Source organism: Macrotis lagotis, chromosome 1 (assembly GCF_037893015.1).
Source record: "Macrotis lagotis isolate mMagLag1 chromosome 1, bilby.v1.9.chrom.fasta, whole genome shotgun sequence".
NCBI lineage: Eukaryota > Metazoa > Chordata > Mammalia > Peramelemorphia > Peramelidae > Macrotis > Macrotis lagotis.
Genome location: NC_133658.1, coordinates 195470635 through 195483881, shown reverse-complemented (window position 1 = coordinate 195483881; position 13247 = coordinate 195470635). Strand labels below are relative to the sequence as shown.

The 13247-nt window shown below is 33.4% G+C and overlaps 1 protein-coding gene across 1 annotated transcript in view; it reads right to left on the bottom strand.

Moving 5' to 3' along the window:
- CSMD1 (CUB and Sushi multiple domains 1) overlaps window positions 1-13247 on the bottom strand; it is a 2413561-nt gene that overhangs the window by 116684 nt on the left and 2283630 nt on the right. The window contains exon 60 of the mRNA XM_074209535.1: window positions 256-429. Within this exon, the coding sequence (XP_074065636.1) occupies window positions 256-429 (174 nt within the window). The remainder of the gene's footprint in view (window positions 1-255; window positions 430-13247) is intronic.

Genomic DNA, 13247 nt, shown 5'->3' with positions numbered 1-13247 from the left:
TTGGTTACGACCAGTTCATCTACCTATAAATCCATGATGGCATCTATAGGAATAGCTCCTTCCACCTATGACAACTATAGTCTCTAGGCATTCTCATATAGTGAGTTTCTTATTTTGTACTTGCAAAATTTTTCCATGGAGAATCACCTCATTTTCCACTCACAAATATATTCTTGAATGTCATGTACCAAAATAAAAAAAGAGCAAAGAGGTAAAATCATTATTCCAGTGAGAACTGAGTAATAGTTTACTTACGGACACAAACTGGGGTCTGTCCAGACCACTTGTGATCCTGTAAGCATATTCTGACGGATGTTCCAACAAGCCTAAATCCAGGATTACATTGATAGACCACAGTGTCACGGTAACTGAAGCCATCTCCACTAATATGACCATTTACAATTGGATCTGGAGAACCACAATGACCAGCTACAAGGAAACAAATGAAAGCAATTAGAAAAGTAAATTGACAATATCATTGGCTTTTACCTACTATAAAAGTATGTAATTCATCATTTGTTTTATTCTATGGTAAGGTCATATAATATACTAAGGGTAAATATTATGCAGGTACCATAGGCAAAGAAGTCTAGCCTCTTTCCATGTACAATATTTTGGGAAGTAACAAACTGGTAGCCAAACTATTTTTCCCCTCTTTCTCTCTCTCTCTCTCTCTCTCTCTCTCTCACACACTACTTATCCAACTCTTTATTTTCTCTAAAATTCAGATTTCTTAAGAATAGGTACTGTTTCCTTTTTTGTCTTTATTTTATATCTTTATGAAGAAACACATTATCTGGAACCCTGGAGGCATTTAATAAATGCTTAATGATGAATTTATTGATTTAAACACACACACACACACACACACACACACACACAAATACTCTTCCCAAAATCTTTTTATCTAGAAACAGATCATAGTCTATTAATTTGTTGACTGATTAAAATTAGGTAGTTCTTCACTTCATTAAGTAGATGAGGGAGAAAAGTAAGTTCATTTATATACTGTTTAGAATTTTCAAGTCAAACTTAAAGAGTGAATGATTAAGTACCTTACATTATAGAGTAATTACATTTATGTATCAGGGATAGGAAAATAAGAAACAGGTTTTATGAAAAATACTATTTTGTTTTCCATTGATAACTTTCAGAATTTTCTTGACTTCATTAATCCAGTGAAATAGTCTCTAATTTTAACCTTTGGTAGGTAAGGTTCTTAATTGTATTTCACAGAATCAGAGTTAGAAGGTATTCAGAGACCATATTGGCAGAAACTAGGTATAGACTAATCTTTCACATTTATATCAATATATGGTCAAAATGTGTACATTTTTTATATATAAAGAGTGCTATCATAATAAATTAAGATAGCATGGAATAGTTACTTGATAAATTTATGGAAAAAGGAAGAATGTGGCACCAAATAAGGGATGGAAAGAAATATAAAATTGATAATTTTATTATATAAAATTAATTTTTCATATAAATAAAACCAATGCAATTAAAATTACAAAGAAGCAGAAAATGGGGAAAATTTTTTGTAGCAAATAGCACTCATAAAGGCCTCAATTATTAAATATATATTAAAAATCTAAATCAAATTTCTAAGACTACAAGTCATTACCCAAATGATAAATGATTAAAGGAGATGAATAGGCAGTTTTCAGTCAAAGAAATCAAAGCTATCCATAGTTATATGAAGAAAAATTGTTCTAAATCTTTACTGATTAGGGAAATGCAAATTAAATCAACTTTGAGATGAATCTCACATCTGTCAGCTTGGTTAATATGAAAAAATGGAAAATTATAAAATATCAGAGGGGTTGTGGTAAAACTGGGATATTGATGTACTATTGGTGGAGTTGTGAACTGATTCAGTCAGTGGAGAGCAATTTGGAACTATGCATAAGGGGATATAAAAACTTTTATACTTTTATATTATCTTTTATCCAACAGTACCACTGCTAGGTCTATGTCCCAAAGATAATTTTTAAAAGGTAGGGAAAGACATACTCATACAAAAAATAGATTCATGGGAGTTATTTTTTTGTGAAGGTTAAAAATTAGAAATTAAAGGGATATCTACAAATTCGGGAATAGCTGAACAAGTTGCAATATATGATTGAGACGGAATATTATTTTGTTATAAGAAATGAAAAGCAGGATGCTTTCAGAAAAGCCAGGAAAGATATGAACTGATTCAAAGCCAGCAGAATCAGGAGAATGCTTACATAGTAACAATACTATTATATGAAGAAAAACTGAATGAATTAGCTAATCTCAACAATACAATGATACAGACTCATGATGCAATATGTAATCCATCTCCTGAAAAGTTGAAGCATACTATATTTTCACTTTATTTTTCTTTCTTTTTCTAGTTTTTTTGTATAAAATAGCTAAAATGAAAATGTTTTACATGATTACACAAGTGTAACCTATATCTGATTGCTTAAGTATTGGGGTGGGAGGGTTGGGGGAATAAATAGAGAGGGAAGGATCAAATTTGGAACTCAGAACTTAAAAAAAGTTGCTTTAACATGTAACAGGAAATTAAAATGTTACATTTTAAAAATGTTTTTCAATGTTGCCAAGATGTTCCTAAAAATAAAAACCTATCTTATCAATGTCAATACAGATATCCTCATGCTGATGCTAGTTGACTATGAATCATGGAAAATCATATTCTCTAAATATTTAAAATTTCACATCACCTAAGAGGTAATGGAAAATCATATGGCAAATTTAAGCTGTCTGTTAAGATGATTTTCATAAAATAAACCATATAAAAATCTGTGTATGACTGGGAAAAGGAGGCAGAGTAATTTGGTATGAAAAGCAAGGGATAAAAGATGAGTAATCTGAGTGCTTAGTGTATGTGTATATATACACATACACTAAGGGAGTCATCCAATACAAATAGATATATACTATAAAGAAGATTTGCAGAAGGGCATAGAAAAGAATATATACTCTAGGGGCAGCTAGGTGGCACAGTGGATAAAGCACCGGCTCTGGAGTCAGGAGTAACTGAGTTCAAATCCAGCCTCAGACACTTAATAATTACCTAGCTGTGTGGCCTTGGGCAAGTCATGTAACTCCATTGTCTTGCAAAAACTAAAAAAAACTAATAAAAAAAGAATATATATGTATACTCTAAAGAAGACTTGTAGAAGGGCATAGAAAAGAATATGTTATAGATGCATTATAAATGCTTTGTATTGATGGAATGGATCCCAACTGGATATTTTTTAATATTTGCATTATAGACATATTTTTGAGAAGCACATGCATGTGGATTGACAAACTTTTTTTATGGGTAAACTTTTTTTATGGGTAAACTATATATATATATATATATATATATATATATATATATACATATTTACTACATCTCCAGAAAATTTTAAAACTTCTCCATGTATGAAAATGCACAAATTAAATAAAATTTAACTTTTAAAATGGTTATTAGGCATCTCCTAAGTACAGGACAATGGGAAAAAAGGTTAAAAAAATTAAATATGCCTTATCTTTAAGGATCTTATACTCAAATGATATAATACCTGTCCATAAGCCACTTATACATGAAATTTTTATTCTTTTGTAGGAGATTTGATAAATTTTTAAGATAACTTCAAACATCTATATTTTCTTTGTTTCATTATAAGTGAGTCATTCTTCATATTTTATGTAATGACATTTCATGAGTTAGTAAGTATTCAATTTGTGTAAATTCCATTACAAATGAGTAGAAGGAAAAAAAGGAAAACAGATCTGTTAGCTGAAAAAAGTGAAGAAAAATCAAAACTTCTCTAAATTTCAAAACAAAAATATCAAGCTAATTCAAATAAAATGGGTCTAAGCCTCTAATGAATACTACCCAATTACCCTCAACATCTCAGGGAACTTAAATCTGATTGGCTTCAATTCAAACAAAACCCATTAAATGCTATATACTAGCAGTTCTAAAGGCAAAAATATTCAATAAATAAGGAATCAAGGGACTTGCACTGCTTGAGAAGTATCAATCATAGAATTGTGCTATTTTCGCATAAAGTTAGAATCACAGAATGGAATGTAACTGCATGTAGCCTATTTTGCTCTCATATGATTTAAGTTAATGGACTTAATAGTCTTATATTAATCTGGACCTGGTATAACTGATCAGCCAATAAGCAAAGAAACAAGAAAAAAGGCTTTAAAATAGTAAATTAATGTAGTGTCCAATCTAACCAATTTAGGTACAAAATTCATTAAGTAGATTGTTGGTGTACTTTTTCACAAAATACATCTTTAACTGCCAAAGCAATTGCTGCATTTCTCTGCAGTTCAAGGGTGAATTAGCAATTGTATTGTTTCCAGTTTTCTAGAGCTGCATAGGGCTCTTACAATTAACACTCAACTGTTTCCATGCTGAAAATAAGTATTCCTGACCAATAGAATGATGTGCCTAATATTATAGAAAAAATAAAGTATCATCTTGAATATGCTTTAATACCTTGAGCAAAGGCTCAAAGGCCATCTAAATCACCTTGTACCTGAATTTTCAACAGTGTTCTCTAAAACATCCTTGATCAGTTGTTATCCATTCTTTATTTGCCAAACCCCAGTAATGATGGCCTCACTTCCTACAGAGCTAACTTATTCTACTTGGGGTACAAATCTAATATTTAGGAATTTTTTCCCTTACATTGATCTAAAATTGTTTTTTCCAGAACATATTTATTGGTTATCATTATACCCTTAAAGAACAAGCAGAATAGCAATACTATTATGAAGAAGAACAAGAAATCAATATGTGTATGTTAATTGTATATTATATGTCAAATGGAGCATAGAATATGTTCACAAATGACTACTAACTCTGGTGTGAGGGCCTCCCATTTGATCCATCTAACTCTTACCTGTGTCTCTAAGAGGCTGTAATATGCACAGAGGTGAAACCCACAATAAACCATTTTGGTAGGTAGGTTAAAAGAGTAACCAAGGGGTTTCAAGCCTATCAATGAGTTGGAGGAGTATCTACCCCGCCCCAAGCATGTGAAGATTTCTCCTAGTGGAATGGACAGATGAGAACAATTTGTTCCAAAGGCTATGAAAGCAGATGAAGAAGGCACTGTGAAGAACTTAGAGCTTAATTAGACAGCAAAGACTCCAAGGTCATCTATTATATCAAGAGTCATTACCAGTTATAATGATTGTATCTTGCCACTGAACTATGACAACTCTGGAAGAGAGAATGAAGCTGAAAACTACATTCAACTCTGTCTCACTAAAATTTAATTATGTGACCTAAAATTGTTTGCTACTCAATTATGGTCTGATTATTGTGGCAAATGGAAATCTCACTCTGTGATGCAAAAACAAAAAAGTACATAAATTTCTTCAAAGATGATTCCATTCTCCCTAGGTACATGGAAAGCACATACACTCATAGATAACATAAAATCTAGTAGATCTGAAAGACAAACAACTCTTGTCATGAGAAGACTCAGGAGGCATCATATCCAAAAAGAAACCTTGAGTGAAAAAAGGACTGACAAATGAAGGCCAGTATACTGAAGTTGGAGCTGGATATGTTTTCCTGTAGTGGCCACAGCAAAGGGAGCACTATGAATCTGGTATAGGCTTTTCAATCAGGATTAATCTAGACAACATATACCTGAATTTCAGGTTCATGATGATGTGATTGCCACTTGCAGGAAAAGGCTATGCCACAATTATCAGTGCTTATGCTCCCATCATGATGAATTCTTTTGAGATCAAAGAAAAAATTTATAAAGATCTGGAGACTCTTATCATCAGTGTGCCAAAAGAGAACAAACTTTTAATTCTGGGTGACTTAAATGCTACAGTAGGTTCAAACTACTAGACATGGCAAGAAGTCCTTGGGAAGAATGAACTTGAAAATAGCAAAAGAAATGGTTACTTACTATTGAAGATTTGTGTTTCTCATGACCTTATTCATTTGCCTGAATACAATAAACTTCAACAGGTTTGCAACAAGCTTGCAACAAGCTCAGGCATTTAAAAGACTATGTCATTCTAAAGAGAAGGACAGACAGGATATAAAAGTGACAATGTTACTATGTGGTACAGAGTGCTGGAATGCTTATAGACTGATCCTTTTCAAACAAAATATACAAATTCAACAGAAAAGGCCATTTGAAGGCAAAATGCCTGTCAGAAGAATTAATGCCAATATATTAGAGAGCTTCTCTGAGCAGGAACTGTTTATTGCTAAGTTGGAAGGAAAGTTGAGTCAACACACAGTTGGCAACAGTGAAGAAAGAAAAGGAGTGGGTAGCATTCAGAGATTCAGTGTACAGCAGCACTACATTTCCTCATCTGGGTCAGAACACTGGCAAACATCAAAACTGGTTTGATGAAAATATAGAGAAATATAGAATCTGCTAAGTAAAAAATGGGAATTCCACAGGTTTATCAGCAGGATTACTTCATCCACTTCTTTTCCATTTTCTTTTCTCAATTTTATTTTTTTTTTCAATTACAAGCAAAGATAGTTTTTAACATCCATCTTTTGCAAGTTTTTGAGTTCCGCAATTTTCTCCCACTCTCCCTTCCCACTCCCCATTTCATGTCAGGGGGTGATCGATATAGGTTGCATATGTATTTAACACATTTCCATAGTAGTCATGTTGTGAAGGAAGAATTAGAACTAAGGGGAAAAAAAACAACATTCACTTCTGAGAACACAGTATTTATTTAATTCCATCAAAAGTAAACTACAAGCAAAACTCAGAGAGATGCAGAATTTGGCACTCAGTAAGAATATGAAATTCAGGTTTATGTTGATAGTAACAAACCAAAGTGCTTTTATGACGTCCTGAAAGCTATTCATGGATCAAAGACCTATGATGCAGTTCAATGGATTCACATTAATTAGTGATAGAAATATGATCCTAGAGAGATAGACTGAATACTTCCATACTGTTCTCAACAGATTGTCATTAATTAATGACAACTCTGACTGTTTACATCAGGTTGAAGTCAATCCTTCCCTAGCTGAAATTCCAACTGAAGAAGAGATTTTTGAATATTGTTAGGCTTCTTTCATGTGGCAAAGCACCTGGTGCAAATTCTATTCCAGTTGAGATTTACAAGGTGGTCCATTGCTCATACAAAAGCCAACTGAAATCTTCCAGGTAATATGACATGAGGAGATTATCCCCCAGAATTCAAGGAAAGCCTCCACTGTCCAACTCAAAAAAGGTAAGGGGAAGAAACTGTCCTGTAACAATCACAAGGGCCCTTCTCTCTTAGTAGTTGTTGGCAAGATTTTTGACACAGTCCTATAAGAAGGCTGATCCTTCACCTAGAAGATGATCATCCATCTAAGAGCCTGTGTGGCTTACAAAAGCTCTAAGGAAAATTGCTCTAGTGTTTGTTGCCTTACAACTGGATAAGAAATGCTAGGAAAATTCTAGAGATCTATGTACAACATCTATAGAAATGACCAGGCTCTTAGCTACTGTCAGTCGTGAGGGCTTATGGAAAATTATGTCAAAATCTGTTTGCCCAGAGAAGTACATAAAGTATTGTATATCATTTCATGACAGCATTCTTGGCAGGCTTCTGGATATCAAATGATGCTCTTTCCCAGGCACCAATGGAGTAAAACAGGTTGTGTGTTTGCTCCCATGCTTTTTAGCATGATGTTTTCAGCCATGTTGTCAAAAACCTTCAGTGGGGATGAATACAAAAAGCATCAAGGTCAGCTACAACACTGATGGTAAATTCTTCAGTCTGAAAAGGCTACAAACCAAGATAAGGTTGAGGGAGTGATGGTGCACGATGTTCAGTTTGCAGAAGACTGTGCACTCAATGCAGCCTCTGAAGCTGAGATGCAACAAAGTATAGATCAATTCTCTGCTACTTAGGCTAATGTTGGTCTAAATATTAACACCAAGAAAATACAAGTGCTCCATCACTTAGCACCACACCATTCATATGTGAAACCACTGGTTTCAGCAAATAGGGAAGTTTTATGTACTGTGGATAAGTTCACTTATGTGTAATACATGTTGATAATGAGATTGACACATATATTGCCTGAGCTAATTTAGTGTTTGGTAGACTTCAAAGGAAAATGTGTGAGAGAAGAACAATAGGACTGATAACCAAACTAAGGTTTACAGAGCCACTGTGCTAATCTCATTGTTGTATGCCTATAAAACCTAGACAGTCTACCAATGCCATGCCACAAAACTGAATTGCTTCCATTTAAATTGTGTTAGGAAGATTCTGAATATCACCTGGCAGGATAAGATACCAGATATTGAGGTCCTTTCTCCAATTAAACTGTCAAGTATTCAAACTCTGCTAAAAAGAACTCAATTCCAATGGGCCAGTCATATTATTCAAATACCAACCCTATGTTTGCCAATAAGAATATTTTATGGAGACCTGACAAAGAGCAAGCAATCACTGTTGGAGCAGAAAAAGCAATGCAAGGTCAGTCTCAAGGTCTCTCTCTTAAGAAATTTGGAACTAGGGAGCGGCTAGGTGGCGCAGTGGATAAAGCACCGGCCCTGGAGCCAGGAGTACCTGGGTTCAAATCCGGTCTCAGACACTTAATAATTACCTAGCTGTGTGGCCTTGGGCAAGCCACTTAACCCCATTTGCCTTGTAAAAACCTAAAATAAAAAAGAAATTTGGAACTGTTGTTCAACACGTGAGACACTGACACAGTACTACCCAGCATGTCATGCCCTCATTAGAGAAGGTGCTCATTCTGTAAGCAAAGTAAATTTGTAGTAGTTCACTGGAAAAGTGAAAAGTAGAAGTTTGGACACTTCATCCTAGGTGTTCAATGGACTATTTGTGCCCAAACTCATATTGGTGTGAATAGCCACAGTTGGACACACTGTACATTTCTAGCATAGTGACATCATTTTGGTCTTCTTTGAGAAAGGACAACAATCAGCCAACCAATATGTCAGACATTGTACTAAGAATGGAGTTATAAAAAAATGCAAAAGATGATCCCTACTACAAAGGAATTAATGGAGGAAACAACATAGGAACAACTATGTACAAACAAGATATGCATCCATGCAAATATGTAAAATCCATATATATATATACATATATATATATATGCATATACATACAGAGATAATTTAAAATAATCACCAGAGGGAAGACATTAAGGCATTAAATGGAATGAGAAAAGGTTTCCATAAAAGGTGAATTTTTATTGGCACCTGAAAGAAGCCAGAGGGCAAAGATAAAAAGGGAGAGCACTGCAGATATGGAAGACAGCTGATCACAATGTTCAGTCAAGAAATACAGTTTCTTTTTCATGCATCAGTCAGAAAGGGAGAGAATATTGCAAGCAGCAAAAAGAAAACAATTCAAATGCAAAGGACACACAATCAGATGCACACTAGATCTATCAGCCTCAACATGAAAGGATGGAGGAACTGGGATACCATATAGCAGAGAGGAAAGGACCTGGGATTACAACCTAGAATGTACTACACTGCAAAATTCAACATATACTATCAAGGAAAAAGATGGATGTTCAACGAAATAGAGGACTTCTGGAATTTCCTGACACAAAGATCAGAACTGAACAGAGAATGCAATCACCAAATACATGACTCAAGATTGCATAAAAAGGTAAATGAAAAGGGGAAGGAAAAAACTGAAACAAAATAAAAGAAATGGTGGTCAAGACCATCATTTATATACAACCCTAAATAAAAGGGAAAATATAAAACTTCTAATTCTTGAGAACTTTACTTCTCCTCAGGATGATTAAAGGGTCAAATATAATTTAAGATATTGGACTTAAAAGATATGAGTACAGACTCTCCATTGAAATGGTCTCTGTATTGAAGAGGTCCAAGTTGACATCACTATGTTTGAGACAAAAACCCTGATGAAAAACAGGAATGTTAACTCTAAACTTAAGTTTCTCATTATCCTTTAGTCCACTTTAATTCTGCTGTGCTGACAAAGCTTAGCACTTTGTCTGATGAGGGCATCATAAACTGTGTGGTCCTGAGTAAATAACTCCCATTAACTAACAATTATTTGTCAAGTTCTCTAGTGAGCCCTTCAGAGTCTCCCAGACTTAGAGATCTTTGAGATTCTTGGAGTTAATTAGATCAGGGTTTGATTTGATATATGCTTCATTTAAAAAGGAATAAAGTCCCCTGACTGGGAAGAGGAGGGCAAAGTGTGAGACAAAATAGACCTGGAGGGGGGCACAAATAGTTCAAGAAATGATTTGACTTTGGATGATACTTCAGCACATGAGGAGGATTGTGTTTATGCAGGGTACTCAAAAAGGGCTTGATAAGGTAAAAAATGATTATAATTATAATTTGATATAATTTGAAACAATGCTGCTTATCAAGCAGTCAATCTGTGATAACATTTTGATAACAACATGAGCTTATCAAGCAATCAAATAATCAAAGTATGATTCATGATACCTGATTTATTTAATAGTACTAAACCCATAAATAACAACAGGAAAAGAGGCAAAAAGATCTATAATTTTAGAAGGAAAGAAAGGAATGTGTGAACATTGAGTACATTCTAATCCATAAATTTGACCCAAATGAGAAATAAGATACATTCCCACTTGGGTTCAAAAATCTATTTTAATTGCCTAGTTGTGTGACCTGGGGCAAGTCATTCTTAACCCCATTGCCTTAAATAAATAAAACTAAAAATAAATCTATCCTAATGTACAGGGAAGAGGGGGAAAATGAAAGGGAGAGATAAGGGAAGGAAGAACTGATAAAAGGGAAGGTGAAAGCTAAGTAAGTTATAAGTGAAAATAAACTGAAAGTTAAATTCAGAAAAAAAATCAAAGGGGGAAAAGAAGTAAAATTTTGGTGAGGAGGAATAAAAGGAAAGGAAAGAGAAAAATATAAATGGACAAAGCATGGAGGGAAATACAGAATTAGTAATCTTAACTACAAATATGACTTGGATGAACTGTCCCATAAAATGGAAACAGATAACAGAATGGATTAAAAACCTGAATCCTATAAAATATTGCTTACAAGAAACACATTTGAAGCAGAGAGATACACACAAGGTAAAGGTAAAAGGTTGGAGCATTACTATGTTTGAGAGAAAAAAAACCCTGATGGAAAAGCAGGAATGTTAACTCTAAACTTAAGTGTCTCATTATCCTTTGGCCCACTTTAATTCAGCTGTACTGGCAAAGCTTAGCACTTTGTCTGATAAGGGCATCATAAACTGTGTGGTCCTGAATAAATAACTCCCATAAATAACAATTAACTGTAAAGTTCTCAAGTGAGAGAACTTTATGCCTCAGCTGAAGTAAAAAAAATCAGGGGTATTGATCCTGATCTCAGATAAAGTAAAAGCAAAAATCTATCTCATTAAAAGGGATAAGGAAGGGGAACTATATCTTATTAAAAGGCATCACTGGTAATGAAGTCAAATCATGTATACAACTAGTAGTAAAGCATCCAAATTCCTAGAGGCAAAGCTGAGAGAATTACAAAGAGACATAGATAGCAAAACTTTGATAATGGGAGACCTCAATCTCCCTCTCCCAGAACTAGATAACTCTAACCACAAAATAAGCAAGAAGGAGAATGAAATCTTAGAAAACTTAGATATGATAGACCTCTGGAGATAACTTAATGGGAACAGAAAAGAATAAACCTTTTTTCTTGGAAGTACATGGCATTTATACCAAAATGGACCATGTACTAGAACACAAAAAACATTATAATCAAATGCAGAAAGGCATTCTCAAATCATGATCAATTAAAATTACATGAAATAAAGCTCATGGAAAGAAAAATATTGGAAATTAAATAACAACAAATAATAGAAATAGTCAATAATTATGGCCAAGAAAAAGATGCTGATGAGACATAATACCAAAATTTATGGGATGTAGCCAAGGCAGTTTGGAGGGGAAATATTATATCTCTAAATGCCTATAAATAAATTAGAGAAAGAGGAGATTATTGAATTGGTTATGCAAATAAAAAGGCTAGAAAAAGGACAAATTAAATATTCCCAATTAAATACCAAATTAGAAATTCTGAAAATCAAGGGAGAGATTAATAAAACTGAAAGCAAGGAAATTAATAATCTAATAAATAAAAATAAGAGTTGGTTTTATGAAAGAGCCAATAAAATATGCGAACCATTGGTTAATATGATTTTACAAAGAGAAAGATAACCAAATTATCATTATAAAAAATGAAAAGGGTGAATCAACCACCAATGAGGAGGAAATTAAAAAGATAATTTGGACCTACTTTGCCAAGCTTTAAGTCAATAAATTGGATAAATTGAGTGAAATTGATGAATATTAACAAAAAATACAAGCTGCTGAGATTAATGGAAGAGAAAATAAATTACTTAACCCCATTTCTGAAAAGGAAATTGAAGAAACCTTCAATAAATTCCCTAAGCAAAAGTCTCTAGATCCAGATGGATTTACAATGAATTCTACCAAACATTTAAGGAACAATTAATTCCTATTCTACATAAACTATTTTTTAAAAAAGGAGAGGATGAGTTCTGCCAAACTCCTTTTGTGACACCAACATGTGCTAATACCTAAAACAAGAAAAAACAAAACAAATAAAATTATAGAGCAATCTGCCTAATGAATATTGATACAAAAATCTTAAATAAAATTTTAGCAATGAGACTATAGCAAGTTGTTACTAGGATAATACTCAATGATCAGGTAGGATTTATGCCAGATAGGCAGAGAGGGTTCAATATTAGGAAAACACTGAACATAATTGAATATATCACTAGCAAAACCAAGAGAAATCATATGATTACATCAACAGATGCTGAAAAAGCCTTTGATAAAATACAACATCCATTCCTATTAAAAATACTTGAAAGTTTAGGAATAAATGCAGAATTCCTTAAGAAAAAATTTAGTATCTATCTAAAACTATCAACAAATATTGTATGTAATGGGAATAAACTCAGAGCATTTCCAATAATGTCAGGGGTAAAACAGCGATGACCATTATCACCATTACTATTCAACATAATATTTAAAATACAAGCAGTTGCAATAAGAGAAAAAAAAAGAAATTGAATAAGGAAGTAAGGTTTTCACTCTTTGCAGATGATGTGATTATACTTAGAGAACACAAGAAAAATCATCTGAAAAACACCTTGAAACAATTAATAAATTCAGCAAAATAGCAGGATATAAAATAAACCCACAAAAATCATCAACATTTCTA